We start from the raw sequence: 16,913 nt of genomic DNA, 5'->3' as shown, positions 1-16,913 counted from the left end.
TGCTCTTATAACCATTAACATAGTTGAAAATGGCAGTAATAAGATTAACAATAAAGTAGTTCCCCATTAACCATGGGGGATACGTTCCAGGACCCCCAGGGGATGCCTGACACCTCAGATAGTACCAAACCCTGTATACACTGTGCTTTTTCCTATGCATATATACCTATGATAAAGCTTAGTTTATAAATTAGGCACAGTAGGAGATAGACAACAATAAATTATAATAAAATAGAACAGTTATAACAATTTACTGTAATAAAAGTTGCCATAGATCTTAGCAACCTTAGCATATGATTTTTTTCTCTTTCCCTAAGTTGAGAACTTTCACCTTTTCACTTAAAGGAAGCACTTTACAGCTTCTCTTTGGCATATGTGAATTGCCAACATCACTACTCTTGAGCTTTGGGGCCATTGTTAAGTAAAATAAGGGTTACTTGAACACAAGCACTAGGATAAGGTGACAGGATCTGATAACGGAGATGGCGCCTAAGTGACGAATGGGTGGGCAGCGTACACAGTGTGGATACACTGGACAAAGGGATGATTCACATCCTGGGTGGGACAGAGAGGGACAGTGTGAGATTTCGTCATGCCACTCAGAATGGCGTGCAATTTAAACTTATGAATTGTTTGTTTCTGGAATTTTCCATTTAATATTTTCAGACCTTGATTGATTGGGTAACTGAAACTGCGCATAAGGGGGGACTACTATATAGTACTTACTATATACTAGGTACTATTCATGTAATAAGTAATTCAATCCTATAAAGGACCCTATGAGTTAGGAACCATGATTATCCCCATTTTACAGGTGAGGAAAGGCACAGCGAGGCTTGCTCGCCCAAGGTCACTACTAATAAGCGGCAGAGCCAGAACTGTACCCAGGTGGCTGGGCTGTGGAGTAGGTGAGGGCAACTGCTGGGTTAGACTGCCACGCAGGTGAGACCAGCAGATCAGCCTCATCCACTGTTTAACTCATAACGTACTTTAGCAGAGTCAGTGCGTATTAAGTGGATATTTACACTCAGAAATATGTTAGGAAGAAATACTCAAAGTGTACAATCTTGGTTTGGGAAAATATTACCTTTTAAATGTGTATCTGGCTTCCCAAAGCCTTAAAATAACTTTCAAGAGTGACTCAGTTTGTGCTTAACCAAAGTGTTACTAATGACGGGTCAGCACAATCTTAGAAGGTCTAATTACCAATCACATAATGCAAGCCACACCCCGCTAATTATGTCTTGTAATGGGAAGCTGGGAGTCTCGGCTGCGCACGTTTACTTCATAGGGCACAGGAATTAAAAGTGGTGGAGCTCCATGCTCTTCTGGACTAGAACTTAAACACTGAGTGGTGTCATTTTCACAAAAACTGCTTCATATTTTATAGTGAGGAGACTTTATAAGTAAAAATCTTCCAGAAGATTTTATGTGGTTTTGTCAATCAACTTAGATGTTTGGAATTTGGATTGCTGCACTCTTGTTCCTTAGCACGTCAACAGGTAAGACTCATAATTTACAATAAGTTCCTTAAAAATAATGACTACATTCACATCCAAAATGTAATTGACATGGACTTTGAAATATAGACTTTGTTTATATTTCAGTTTGTCATAAAATTATCTAAAGTAAATGCATCAACTGCATAATACAGTATCAATCCGATGAGCATTTGAGAAGCATCTCATTTACAATGTTAACAATTATTATAAAAGTTGCTAGATGGTCTTGTACTGGGCTCCCAGCTCTGCCGGTTACTAGCTTTGATCAAGTAACTTAGCCATTGAAGTCTCAATTTCTTCACTTCTAAGAGGGGTATGTAGCTGTAAATGAGAAAATACATACGTATTTCTGATTTCAGTACCTGACTTCCCAGTAGATGCTCAATAAATGTTTGAATGAATGAATGAATGAATGATGAATGATGATTGGAACTTCCATGTTGATTTCTTTTCCTCTGGGGGTCATGATTTTGCGAAGGGATGTTGGTCTGTGTACATTTCTTACACATTGACCCAATATTCATTGACTGTGCTCTTTATACTGTGGACTCCTTATGCATTCCCTATGAAGTGGCTATTGCTTTTGTCTGTTCTTACCACCGTAGTTCAATAGTGTGTCTATAAGCACAAGATAAGCTGGTTGATATATATATATATTTTTATTTTTTAGTTGATATGTTTTAACCAAAGTAGAATCAAAGAATTTCAGTGGTTTTCAGTTCCTGCCCTCTAGCTCTCCTGTATGGGATAAAAAAAGGAAGGAGATGGAGCTACCATTAGTTTTAGTATATGCCAGGAACTGTGCTCTATTTTCCAGCTGCAGGACAGTCCTGATTGAATGCTGAAAGCAGTTGGACTGATGAGTTCCAGAACAGAATTAAGAAGTGAGCGAAGTCTGCTCTGGTCTATTTTCTCGTACTGTCACTTTCTCTTCTTGGGTGGCATCTGTTCCTTCCAGAGTTCGGCACCCTCTTTACCATCTCTACTCACAGGCTATCCCTCAAAATCCTCTCTAAACAAGGATGCTAATACATTTTTTCAATCAACAAATACAATCACGTACCAAGTGCCAGGCACTGTGTTAAGCTCTGGAGACACGGTTGTGATTGATAAAGCTTCCCTAGAACCCAAAGGAAATAGTTGATTATCAATAGGGAATAACCTGTTTGGAAATTCATTGAATTAAGCACAAATTGTAAAATGGCAAGTACCAGAAGACTGAATGCAAATGCACCGAATGCAAATGTTACAAATTTAATAGTGCCATAAAGGTAATAACACAAATGTGATGCACACTCAATTTTTTTTTAATTATGGCAGCTATGCAATGGATATATGTGTGTAGTAGAAACATATATATATATATAAAATATAAAATATAACTGCTTTATTAAAAAATTTTTTTATTTGGCAGCTCTCTCCTCAGTTCCCTCCCTCCCCAGTATAAACCACATGGTCAATCATAATCACTCCTTAGGATACACATTGGACTTCTCTGTGCTCTTGCTTCACTTGGCTTAACCACAACCCTAATTAAATCCAACACTTCACCCACTTTGTGCCTGCATCTGTGCAGCTGGATGTGCCTGGAGAAAAACACATACCATGCTGACTGTCTCACTGTGAATTCTCGGTTATTAAACTGAAGTGGCCCCTACAGCTGCCAAGCCATTGTACTCTACTTCCCTTCCCGCCCATTCATTTTGCCAGGCTCCTGGGTTATTTCATTCTTCTTGCCCTAGTCAAACCTCCAACACCTCCCTGCCCACCAACACTCTTGGCTGATGGCCTTGTTTCCTATTTCAATAAAAAAATAGATGGAGCCGCCCCTTTGGCCAGTGGTTGAGTTCACACACTCCACTTCAGTGGCCCAGGGTTTCGCTGGTTCAGATCCTGGGCGTGGACATGGCACCGCTCATCAGGCCATGCTGAGGCGGCGTCCCACATGCCAAAACTAGAAGGACCTACAACTAGAATATACAACTATGTACTGGGGGGCTTTGAGGAGAAGAAGAAGAAAAAAAAAGAAGATTGGCAACAGATGTTAGCTCAGGTGCCAATCTTTAAAGAAAGAAAGAAAATAGAAGCAAAGAGAAGAGAACCTCCACAAGCTCCCAGCACCACACCAATCCGGCTACCTGCCTATATCTGCCCACACATGTGTCCTCTCTTTCACAGAAGAGCTGTTCTTGCTCCCAACAAAGGCCAACCTTTCCTCTTATCTTTTAGACTCCATCTCCTCTCACCTGCTAAGATACACAATACACAACAATACTCTCTTTTATTTTTCCTGCTTCACCAATTTCCTTCCTCTCTACTGGATCATTCCCAACAGCAGGTTCTTAAAACAGCGTCTTAGAAACTCCACTTCTGTGTTGTCTGTGTAAGGTTTCCCATTTCTCTTCCCCTCTTTTCCTGAACTCACGCCAATCAGGCTTTCACTCCTGAAACTACACACGTCACGGTCACCAGTCACCCCCACGTTAATAGCCAGTGTTCAATTCTCCATCCTCATCTAATTGGACTTCCCGTTTTTTGGTGCTCTTGATGGCTCCCTCCCCCAGCAGTATGGTTTTAAGTTGACTTCTAGGATGTCACAGTCTCCTGGGTTTCCTCCTATTTCTCTGACCACTTCTTGGCAGTCTTCTTTGCTAGTCCCCCCCCTTAACTTCCTGATTTCTTAATGATGGAGTGTACTAGGACTCAGTCCTTGGACGGTGCTTCTTCTTTACCTGCTTGCTCCCTTGGTTATCTCATCCATACTCATGGCTTTAATCACTATCTTTATACTAATGACTTCCAAATTCATACCTCCAGCTGAACTTCTCCCAGGAATTCCATTCTCATATACCCAACTGCTTCTGTGGCATCTCCACTTAGGTATCTATCTCATATAAAATCTATATATCCAAACTGGGTTCTTGATCTCTACCTCCAGATCCGTTCTTCCCAGAGTTTTCCACATCCCCAATTAATGGCAACTCCAGTCCCCCAATTAATGGCAACTCCAGTCTTCCAGGTGCTTTGGCCAAAACCCTTCACATCATCCTTGACTTTTCTTTCTCACTTCACTGCCAATTAGTCAGCAAATTCTTTTGGATCCTCCTCCAAAATATATCCAGAACCTGACCACTACTCACCACCTCGCCTGCTACCACCTTGATTTTAGGCACCATTCTCTTACCTAGTTTACCACTACAACCTCCTAGCCGGTCTCTCTGCCTCTACCCTTGGCCTGTGTCACTCTATTCTCAACACAGAAGCCAACCTAAGTCAGCCCGTGTCACCATTCTGCTCAGAGCCCTCCAATGGCTTCCTAGCTCACTTCAGAGTGAAGGCCGAAGTCCTTCCAATGATCCACCAGGTGTTGGTGCCTCTGGTACCTGTCTGACATCATCCCCTGCTACTTGTCCACCATCCCTTATTCAAACTCCTGGGGGCCAGATGCGCTCCAGAATTTAGATGTTTTGAGGTTTAAAAAGAGACTATGGTTGGTATACTGTATCATACAAAGACCCCAGAGGACTCTCAGGCAGCACCCATAAACAACCACACGTTCATTTCTGTAGTAAAATGTATTCATATTAAGTGGGATAAAGTCTAGATAGACAGGCTTAGGTCAGTTTTTGCTACCAAGTGAGTTTGCTGCAAACTGAAAAACAAATGAACGAAAAACTCAAAACTGCACTTTTTTTCCCTAGAGATTTTTAGATTTTGAAATTGCAGAATAAGTTGTTATGGAATTGTCGCTCCTCCCTGTTTCCTCAGCTCCAGCCTGGGCGGCCTCATAATTCTTCAGTCGCACCAGACAGGCTCCTTCCCACAGAGTCTTGTGCTTTCCCTTCCCTCTGCATGCACCTGCCTCTCCACCCCAAAATCCTCACCCCTCTCAGGTCTGGATCCAAATGCCACCTTTTATAGTGAGAACTTCCCTGGCCACCCTATTTGAATTGCAAACCCGTCCTCACCGAAACACACAGGCACTTTCACCCCGCCCTGTTTTGTGTTTCTCCCAGCATCTGCCACTATTTCACATACACCATATTTTATTTATTTATTTGCATTCATTGTCTGTCCCCATCTCTCACTAGACTATGCACTCCATCAGAGCTGGGGTTATTTTCCCACTGCTGAACCCCCAGTGCTAAGAACAATATGTGGCACATAATAGATACTCAAATAAATATTTCTTGAATAAATTAATGATCTATTTTCCAGCTTTTCTATGTCATTGGAAAAGGCTGCTCACAGTAAGATAGAGAAATGACTCATTTAGAAAGTGGAAATTAGGAAAATATGAACTAATATGCCAATTTATATGATTTCTTAACCAATTAAAGCTAGCTTCATGTAATGTGCTGTATTTCCAATGCTCCTTTAAAGAACTTTTAGATCAAAAAGGAAATAAAACACTTCAATTGAAGAATATATCAAAATATAATGACTCAAGAACTGAAGAAACTAGAAAAAGAACAAGTAATGTTGAAGGAAGAATTTAATTAATAAAAATAAAAGCAGAGGTTAATGCATTAGAAAAATCAGGAAAAAACAATTTAACTGATAAATGTATATGGTGGTTGCTTAATAAAACTAAAAAAATTAGAAAACTGTCATGGCAGATTTAAATAAACACAGGGAAATAACCACAGGTGCGGAAGATATTAAAGTGATTATACTTTGTATAAATTCATGCTAAGAGAATTGGAATTCTAGATGAATGTCTTACTCTTTACACCAAAATAAATCCCAGACAGATGAACATTTAAAAGTAAAAGAGTGAAGCCATGTAAGTACGGAAAGAAAACAGAGCGAAATTGTTAATAATCTTGGAGTAAAAGACGTTTCTAAACAAGACAAAATCCTAAATCCATAAAGGAAAAGATTGATCATTTTGTTGAATAAAATGTGGAACTTCTATACGACAAAAAGTAAACTCTATAAAACAAAAATATGAACAAACCAGAATATCTTTTCTAAGTATCTGATGAAAAGGGGCAAATCTCTTTACTATTCAAAGCGTTTTTAAAAATAAATAAGAAAAGAACAAAGTTCAGAAAAATGTGCATAGGACATGAAGATCTCATCCACAGATGATGGGCAAATGGTCAGAAATGCACAAAAAGATATTCAGATATGTAGAGAATTAAAGAAATGCAAAGCTAAAATGACAAAGCTTTTCACATAAAAATTTAAATCTGAAGACCCCTGGCGGTGGATTGTACTGTTGTTCCACATTCTTTATTCTCCCTCCCTCAAAGAGGATTCTACAGTCCCACCTTTGGCCACATGACTGACAGAGAGAGGCCAATAAAGGAGCTGCAAACAGTGTTATTGACTGTGCGGGAGGAGGAGTTGAGACCCCGCGGAGAGCAGCAGGGCCCGGCTATGGAGCTTCAAGCCGGCCTTGCTTTGCCAGGGCTGTGACGTGGCAAACACGGTTCACCATTTCAGCCACTCCCCAGCAGGCGCTGTCAATAGAGACACTAGAGACACGGAGGCTCCAGGAGGGAGAAGGGAGGTGTTCCTTCCCGTTTCTGGCTGGTCCTTTCTGCGTTTTTCCAGCACTGGCTTTGCACTCCGGCACAAACAGGCATTCCAGTGGCAGCAGTGGGTTCCGGTTTGCAGTTTTTCCAGTACTCCCAGACCAGACGCATGGTGCCCACTCAAAGATGCCAGCGCCAGCCAGCTAGCACCCGGTCCTCAGGAGCGCGAGTCCCCGCTCTGGAGTACCGCACCCTGTTCCCTGGGTCTAGCAGCCCCTCCCCCAAGATTCCATATTTAAAGAGCTCGACTTCTTCCTTTTCTTTCTGCAACCCTCGCGCTGGTAGCTGTTCCCTGCAGTTACCACCTCTGAGTTGCTACAGGGTCCCTGTTTTCTTCAGTTCTCCCGTACCTGATTAGTAACAATTCGTTATATTAAACTCTCACAGTTAAAATAACTAGCGTGGTTTCTGTTCCTTGCCCTGATCCTGGCTGATTCAAGGAATAGGTGGGTTAAACCCTTAGTTATTATTGCAGTAAGTTAACAGATCGTGTGTGACTAGAGTTGATCCATCGAAACTTGGCAGCATAGGCACATTCTATACACACACGGAGGCAACCGCAGGATCTGCAAGATCCCTCTGGGGAGGGCTGGGTTTGGGATGAGCAGGGTATGTTGGTCATCTGTACAATTTTTTTTTTTTTAATGTACAAACATTCCCTTGATTAAAAACATAATTTTAATTCCTTATCCTCTCTCTTCTTTAAATTTATTGTGGAATCTCATTCTTAGGCAATGGAGAAAAAGCAAAATCTCCTAAAATTTTGAAGTTAAAATCTGGTGGACTTGAGAGTCAAAGATTTAGTATTTTTTGGAAGTGATAAAAGAAAATCCTCAAATTCAAGTCTTCGAACAGAAGTAACCAATACTAATGAATAATCATAAATTGAATACATTTTAATCAATTTAATAAATAATAGCAATAAAGTGAATAAATAGTTCAAAAATATATTGAATAAATAATAATTATAAATTATAATCCTGGTTGAATAAATTAAAGTATTCCTCGACAAAACAGAATGAAATAAAGTTATTTGTTTGGGGGTTTTCAATCCTCTCTGAGTATTAAATGAAACTGACAATGAGAGGCCGTAGTGAAAGGATCAATCAGAGTCAGTGAATGACAGAATGATGATGATTCAGTTTCCCCAAAGCCCCTCATTTTAGAGAGGAGTAAATTAAGCTCTGGAAAGAAGAAACTTTGTTAGAACTAAGTGAAACTTTGATCTCATTTGCACTCTCAGAAAACATACATTAGACTTCTACTGTGTGCCAGGCATGGTGCTAGGCTCTGGGTGATGTGGGGTCGGTGAGCCGAGGAGTCGAAAGAAAGATTTCTTAGACTCTCAAGATCTGGCAGTAGTGCTCTTTTATTTAGAGAATAGTGTGGAATAGCATGGGGACAGGACCCATGGGCAGTCAGAGCTTCTGCTGCCGCCGCTTCTGCTGCCCCCGCTGGCATGGGGACAGGGCCCATGGGCAGGCAGAGCAGCTGCTGCTGCCCCCGCTGGCATGGGGACAGGACCCACGGGCGGTCAGAGCTCCTGCTGCTGCTGCATGGGGACAAGACCCATGGGCAGTCAGAGCTCCTACTGCTGCTGCATGGGGACAGGTCCCATGGGCAGTCAGAGCTCCTGCTGCTGCCCCGAGTTGAGGGTTAGGGCTAATTTTATAAGGCATGGGTACATGACTTATTTTTACTGGAAAAAAGAAAAGATGATGTAAAAAGTCATTAAATGATTTCAGTGCAGATGGGGTCTGGTTATTGTGCGGTCATATAACTTTAGATACGAATCTGGCCATATAGATCGGCATGCAGGTGAGGATGCCCCAGGCTTCTCTCCCTGGGGCAGTCCTAATTCATACCATAAAAAAAGTCCACTGGGTCATATAGTTTGGCATGTAGGCCAGGTCACCTTGGGCTTCTCTAGCTGGGGCAGCCTTAATCCACATCATGGGGACACAAAGATCCCTTTTGTCAAGAGCTTTCACTCTAATAAGAAAAGGCAGAAGTTCAGGGGAGACACAGTATTCCATCTTAGGTCTCAGGCCCATTAACAAGGGCTTTCCTGTATCACAGCTCAGTTCGTCTTCATAACAAGGCTGTAGGGTAAGAGATATTATTTCCATTTTGCAGAGGAGGAAACAGACTCAAAAAAGGTAAAATAATTGCCCAAAGCCAGGAATGTCTGATTCCAAAGCCCATTTACTCTCATCTGCAGCATTGCAGTCCACAAGGTCACGGTCATAATATGGGGAGGGAGGAGGAGAGAAGGAGGGAGGAGAGCATTTTTTGAAGAGAATCTCCCTGAATCAGATTTCTTTAACTTAAAGACTAATTTCAATTAACCCTCATAGTGAGAAACACAGACTCTCTCCGGCCTGGTTGACATGACACTCCATCTTTTTCTGCAGGAAAAGAAGTTTGCTATGAAAGGGTGGGGTGCTTTAGAGATGGTTTACCATGGACGGGGACTTTGTCAAGGGAGCTGGCAGGTTTACCCTGGTCTCCAGAGGAGATAAACACTCGCTTTCTACTCTACACTAGACGAAATCCCAGAGCCTATCAGGTAAGCTGACCGTAGCCCTAGATATAGAAGCAGGAACCTATTGATTTAATGGCAAATATTTCTTTTGACTATTGTGAGCTAGATTTTTTTCTTGTATTATTTGTCCTAGTATTTAAATATAAAGATTGCTCAGAATATGTTGTTTCATATGAGGCAAAATTGATATTTCATTCAGTTCATATGTTACTTGAGAGCCTTCAAGGTATAAGACTATGAACAAGCAACAGTATCTATTATGCATTAAATTGAATAAACAAGACAGTGTCTTAAGTTTATTATGTTAGAGGGAACAGGGTATGTACACGAATACCTCCACTGCAACACAAATTATGGTCTGTGATGGAAGATACAAATAAAAGAGTCTGGGAGCTCAGGCTTACCTTCCCCTTGCGGGTGAGGATGGGAACCAAGAAAGGCTTTGAGAACACGTATTTGAGGTGTGTCCTAAAGGATGGGCAGGGTTTTCATAAGCAGAGACAGACAGGAAAATGACATGGACAAATATGTCAAAGAGAGAAACTGTAGAGCATGTTTGATGAATGACAACATGTTGAGGTGGACAGGGGTCAGAGAGGAAGTCCTCAGATGTGGAGTTAGTTAGAAAAGTAGCTTAGGGACAAATTGTGTAACTCCTTCCTGTGGAGTTCGGACTTCATCCTGTGAGCCAAAGGCCCCACTGAGAGTTTTTAAAGAGGCTTTAGGACCTTTGCTCTGGCTGCAGTGTACCTTCTTGCCTGGAGCTGGGGGAGTCTGGAGGTGACTGCCAGACCATTTAGTACCGTGCTGTCCAACATGGGAGCTATAACTACGTGTGTCTATTAAAATTAAATAAAAATTCAGGTCTTCAGCTGCACCAACCCCCTTTCAACTGCTCATAGCCACATGTGTCCAACAGCTACCAGGTTGGACAGTGCAAATATAGGACACTTCATCATCACTGAAAGTTTTATTTGACAGTGTTGGGTAGAAAGCTATGGTGCAGTTTGGTTCAGACATGGGGGACTAGCCTGAACCAGAGTAATGAGAGTGAGTATGATAATAGAAAATTGACATGGTAAATATCATAAACTGTCCTGAGATTCCACATGAGTGGTAGGAAGAATGATGGCCCCCTCTTGTCAGAAAAATTTGGGGTGAAAGAGAATGAGTTAAATTTTGGAGAGTTGAGGTTTGGGCAGGCTATTGGAGATTTTAGTCTTAGTTTAGATTTTAGCTTAGCAAGCAGTCCAGAGCTGGAAAAAGAGATTCAAAAGTCTTTTACACGGAGGTCAGAGTTGAAACCCAAAGAATGATATGATGTTAGGGACAGAGAAAAGAGCAGGATATCAGACCTGGGGGGAGCACCCCTATTTAGGGAACAAGAGAGAAAGCCGTAGAGAAGGAGCACTCCCAATGCAAGATCATTTCCAGTCTCTTCCTGCATGCGTAACCTTGAGGTGTGCTTTCCATCAGATCCATCACACATGGGGCGGCCTCACCAGCCAAGATAGCCTTCTGCTCTGCCTTTGTAGCTGTCCACTTACCAGACACACACAGGCATATGGACACACAACTCTTTACTGAAACATGCCATCTATTCTGTAGCGGATGGCACTAGCTAGAACAAAGAAGGAAAGCCTTTCTTTTAGGTATAGAGAAACTCATAGAGAAACTGTCCTCAAAAGTTTGATTTTTATAACTGTCAAAAAGCAGAGAGGAATATTACTCAGCTTTAAAAAGAAATTAAATTCTGCCAGATGCTACAACATAGATGAACCTTGAAAACATTTTGCTAAGTTAAATAAGCCAGACCCAAAAGGACAAATATTGCATGATTCCAGTTATACGAGGTACCTAGAATAGCCATTTCATAGAGACAGGAAGGAGAGTCGTAGTTACTGGGGTCTGGGCGGGGGGTCATGGAGAGTTACTGTTAATTGGTACAGAATTTCAGTTTGGGGTGACGAAAAAGTTCTGGAGAAGGATGGTCGTGATGGTTGCACAACAATGTGAAAGACTTAATGTTACTGAACTGTACACTTAAAAATGGTTAACATGGTAATTTTTGTGTTACGTATATTTTACCATAATTTCTAAAAATGTGAAGAGAGTCTATGTTGAGTGGGAATGTTTTTGGGCAGCTTCTCTGTCCATTTAGGACTCGCAGGGTGTACGTGTCCGTTCAGGACTAACCGTATCTGCCAGTCTTGGCCCTCAGTCCTCATACGACTCATTGGTCCTCTCCCCTTCTGCACAGTGACCTTGCACTTGAACCTTGTATAGCGCAGGCGCTAACACGGAAGGTGATGAAACTAGTCTAGGCGAGTCTAGGCCCTAAAGGCCGTGAAGAGAACAGCAGAAACCAAGTACTTTCCTGATAAAGAGACCGTGAACACAATGTTCCTCATGTCTTCCTCGCTCCCCTCCATTTGGAAAGAATCGTGTATGACAAACCAGATCTTTACCTAAGTTTTGCAATGGATGGAAGCCCGAGAGTTTGCTGTTAAAGAGCTTTTTAACAACAGTGAGGATATAGGATGAGTCACGGTGCACTACTAAATCCAAGGAGTGTTCCAGGCTTGACCCACCTGCTGTGCTGCACAAATTTGACTGCCTTTGTTTATGAGAAAGCAGAAGTAAACTATGCGATGGTTTAACATATCGTTCTCTCAGTGGGAAGAATTGTCGAGGGTAAACGTGGTACAATGAACTTGGTGTTCTAAGAATCATAGGTCTTTTCAGCTACATTTCTGCAAGAATAAGACCAACCCACATCCCCCAGGAATTCAGGAGTCCTTAATCTAGAATGGCTCATGCCGTCACTAGTGGTGATGCACATTTCACATAATTACTGTAGTTTCTGTGCCTGCAGCTTGTGTCAAGGCTAGAACAGAAATAACTGGTGACTGTTTTTGACTGACTGGAAATGAGGTCACTTGGAAAATGGTCAGCAGTTGTGGAATGGGTTGATCTCACACCAATTAGGCTCCATGACAAGTAAAGATAAGAATGTGAAGAGAAAAGGCCAGAGCACCCACCTAAATACTGATACTTGAATGAGCTCTTTCTCTGGATAACCTGTTCTGTTCTGACACCCTTTTTATTTTCTATCCTTGTGGCAGCAGAATTCAAGTTGTCTTCTTTTGATTCCATGGTGTTATTTGGAGTTTCCCATTTTCTAGGTTAGCACGCCATTTTAGAGCTTTATGCTAGACTGAATGTGAAGTAAACAAAAACATTTTTTCTGCCTTTCCTACTTTATTAAATTCCTCAGTGGCGTTTGTGAAAATGGAGGATGCTCGGATCCCACGGTACTTGTCCGATTGCCACTTCAAGGCTTCCTCGAGGTCCCACTTCTACAAACTATTCTTATGATGGGGAAAGACTAAACTAATTTTTTTCCACTAAATTCCCTCTCCAAAGTAGGCTTTTTTGGTGTGGAAACAGGAATATAGCAGGTGTTTAAGGGGCTCCAGCTGGAGCATCCGAATTCTTTTAGATACATAGATGGAGAAAGGTTTTTGCACTTGGATTCCATTATTTAGCAGAGAAGTGATTCCTAGAAAGCCTGAATACAATTGATTTTATTACCTGCCTCAGCGGATCCCACATCCAGACTGGGCCCTCTCCGTGGAGAACACTGATCAGATCACAACTTGAGGGCCCGGTGCTTAAGCACATGACTTCAGAGAAAGACCACGTGGGTCTGAACTGTGGCTCCAGGACTCATTAATTGCAGTAATTTTGGACAAGAGACCTGACCTCTCATTGTGCCCCTTCCTAATCTGTAAAGTTAGTGCCTACCTCACCGTGTTGTGAGGGTTAACTGAGCTGCTCTATAAAGAGCTTAGAACAACTTCCGGCATATAGACAGAGACAAGTGTTAGCTATATTATAATTACTATGTAACCAGCTTATGATTCTCATAATCCTGTGCATACTGTCTTGGAGATGCTTTAACTAGCCGGCAAGTTGTATGATTAACTGTATATTACTATTAAACACAGATGGCTAGTAACAGGCTCTTCATTTGAATTTCATAAGTATCTAAATGTGCTGCTTTCTTGTTAGAGGACTCACCATTGTCAGACTTTCTATTTGCTGATGAGAGTCTTCATTCTTTCTCGATAGAATTGCTTATCCTTGTGCCTTTTAATTTTTTCTTATTAACGAAATGACTTCTGAAGTCTTTGAGAGTTTGGTTGTAAAAACAATCCAACAAAATACAAGAAAGTTGAAAGAATAGTGAACCTGATCACGTAAAATTATCTTTAACACGCTGTTGTAGTTCATGTGTTGAGACTCTAACCTCTATTCCTCTCTCATAAAGTGGGCTGGACAATCTGTTCTGCTACCCTTAGCATGCTTCCAAGCCTCAGATAAGGCAATTCCCGTGAACTATACTGACAGCTGAGAAGTGCTATGCACAAGTAAGGTTTACTGAAATTCTGATTGAAACTGACCCAACATTGTCTCACAAACATTGCCTTAAAACCAAGCATTTTTACTTCCTTTCCTCATGATTAAATTTGTATATTGAACTTTATAATGCATTAATAATTTCTTAGTACTTTTACAGTATGTCGTGGTAACTATTTCTTTGGTAAAAATGTATTTAAAAAAGTTGTTAAGGGGTGGCCCTGTGGCGCAGCAGTTAAGTGTGCACCTTCCAATTCAGCGGCCCCGGGTTTGCCGGTTCGGATCCCGGGTGCGGACGTGGCGCAGCTTGGCAAGCCATGCTGTGGTAGGCGTACCACGTATAAAGCAGAGGAAGATGGGCATGGATGTTAGCTCAGGGCCAGTCTTCCTCAGCCAAAAGAGGAGGATTGGCAGCACATGTTAGCTCAGGGCTAATCTTCCTCAAAAAAAAAGACAAAACACAACACAAAAGGTTGTTCAAATCATGTTTAGCAGAAGACTTTGAGTAGATTTAGAATAATTCTACTAAATGTAAAGTAATTTTGAGTTATTGTTTTAACCTAATCTCTTTTCACTTGAAACAGGAGATCAGTGCGGTTAACTATTTAACTATACAAGCCTCGCACTTCAGAACAGACAAGATCACCCGTATCAACATAGCTGGATGGAAAACAGATGGCAAATGGCAGCAAGTGATGTGTAATGTATGATGGGAATAAACTGGTCTTTACACTAGTATGAAAGCTTTATGTTTAATGGGAATGTACTTCGCATGCTATTAATCCGTATTTATGGAAATCCTCCATTTGATTATCCCCATTGTCCATGTTCCAAGGCCTCAAGTAGAATTACCCACTTCCCATTTATTTTCGCTTATATTAATTTCACACATTATAAAAGAAGCACATTTTATAATTATTCTTTGCTAAATTCTCACCTTTGACAAAAGATTGGATAGTATGATCAATTTCTTGTTTAACTTCAGGAAAAAATTTTCCAAGTTCACTCCATGAATTTAATTTTCCTCTCTTATACTCAAGATTAATAGACTGCTAACATAGTAAGCAAATAATTATTTACAATGTTATAAAGTATAAGGGAGTCAGGCTGTCTGAATTCATGTCGTAATTCTACTTACTAGCCCTGTGATTGTGGGCAAGTTAATTAACTTATCTGAGCCTCGGTTTCCTTATCTGTAACTGAGGATTAAATAAGTTACTATGTGTACGTAAAAGGGTTACAACAGGACCTTGCACGTGGTATGTTCTCAATACCTGCTAGTGTTACTTCTTATTATGCAATCAATTGTTTTGGCACTTTGGTTTTCTTTAATACTTAATTCTTTAATACTTACAATAATTCTTTGTACCAGGTGTTGCTGAAAGTGGAAGATGTGAACTGCATTAATTTAGACTGGATTAACGGTTCGCTGGAATATATCCATGCCGTAAACAATCTCCGAGTGGTTGGTGCAGAGGTGGCTTATTTTATTGATGTTCTTGTGGTAAGAAGAGTTGATTTTTTAAAAAATTATGTTTAATTGGTTCTGTATCATAACACCAAGAATTTGGGGCGATTTTATCAGTTTATGCAAGCATTGAACATGTGAAATAATAAGCCTTCCTGTATGGTAGCCAGAAAAGGGAGGTTACTTCTCGTGGAAGAAGAGCCTGTGGTTACACGAAGCACCACTTGGTGGCAGTGTCCCTTCACAGGCTCATCACCAAATGTCCCCCCTCGGGCCAAGGTCGCTGCCTCGGTCAGTGTGTTGGGCCACCCGGGTTAGTTTCCACCACACTGCAAACCTATCCTTAATGACTATAAACTGTTTCCATCTTCCAAACGCTATTTGTTTAGAGCGTGAAATGCATCTTCCCACAGAAATTGAATCCGTGGTGGTGAATTAGTGAGGTCTATAGGTCGGTCCAGGCCGCACTCTATAACCTACACAATTTCTAAAAGAATCAAATAGACTTTGCTATTTATGAAGGACATTTATAAATCTGCAAATGCTCTACCGTTAGAGAAAGTAATTTCCCACCCTAAAATGCAGTGAAATAAAATCTAAAGATTTATAACCCTTCCGTATTTTTAAAGAGGGTTCACTTATTCATTCAACAAATATTTTGCTCTGCACTTGCTGTGGGCTGGGCAGTGCTCTAGGTACTGAAGGTGCACAGTGAGCGAGCTGGTGTTTCTGCTCTGTCAGAATGGAGGGACAAGTATTGGGAAGAAAACCCAAAGCAGGGGGATGGAGAGGGCCAGGGGCGGTTCATTTAGACGGGCAGCCAGGAGAGGTGATCTGGACCCTGAGAGCAGTTAGGAAACAGCCCCCGGAGAAGGCGTCCGGGAGCCAAATACTCATCCCTGCCCCCACACCTCTCTGTCTGCTCTTCCCACTCTGTCAGGGGAGGCTGGAGCGCGGGAGGAGCTGCCGGTGAGGGTTTATACACAGAGGATGCAATCGACTCATCTCCTCAGAGAGAAACCAGCCCTAAGCTTTTGTGAATTTCTTCGTCATCCCGGGGCCTGAGTTGTGGGCTCTTCTAGGACCAGGAAATAAACAACAGTGGCTTATAGAAAGCTGGGAGGGGATATTTGCTGAACCCAAGGGAGAAGTTTTGCTGAATTTAACGTTCATTGAATTGACCCAGCTGCTTGGAGGCCCAAGGGGAAGGGAGGGAGAGGACCTAGGGAATAATCCAGAAACCAGGCCCGCAGAGGGAGCGGCTGAGGGACAGGTGGGAGTCTTCTCTGCCTCCATTTCTGTCATCTCATCACAGGGAAACTAGGCCACGTCCGCACCTGGGTTGGCCCTGGGGCGATCAGGTGCCTGGGAAGGGGGTATGACGCAGCCGGGGAAGGAGGAGAGGAGGCTGAAGGGGAGGAGCGCTCAGAGCT

The 16,913-nt window shown here is 41.8% G+C and overlaps 1 protein-coding gene across 2 annotated transcripts in view; it reads left to right on the top strand.

Annotated features, from left to right (window-relative positions):
- The first annotated feature begins 1,268 nt into the window (after positions 1–1,268).
- PNLIPRP3 (pancreatic lipase related protein 3) overlaps positions 1,269–16,913 on the top strand; it is a 34,617-nt gene continuing 18,972 nt past the window's right edge. For both annotated transcript variants that reach the window (XR_011533310.1, XM_008514531.2), the window contains exons 1-4: positions 1,269–1,502; positions 9,460–9,614; positions 14,597–14,716; positions 15,385–15,516. Coding sequence is in view for 1 of the 2 variants with exons in the window: in XM_008514531.2 (XP_008512753.1) it covers positions 1,454–1,502; positions 9,460–9,614; positions 14,597–14,716; positions 15,385–15,516 (456 nt within the window). In the remaining variant the exon portion in view is untranslated. The remainder of the gene's footprint in view (positions 1,503–9,459; positions 9,615–14,596; positions 14,717–15,384; positions 15,517–16,913) is intronic.

This window comes from Equus przewalskii, chromosome 1, assembly GCF_037783145.1.
Source record: "Equus przewalskii isolate Varuska chromosome 1, EquPr2, whole genome shotgun sequence".
In the NCBI taxonomy this organism is placed as follows: Eukaryota; Metazoa; Chordata; class Mammalia; order Perissodactyla; family Equidae; genus Equus; species Equus przewalskii.
The sequence above is the reverse complement of the archived record's forward strand: the minus strand, read 5'-3'. Positions and strand labels throughout refer to the sequence as shown.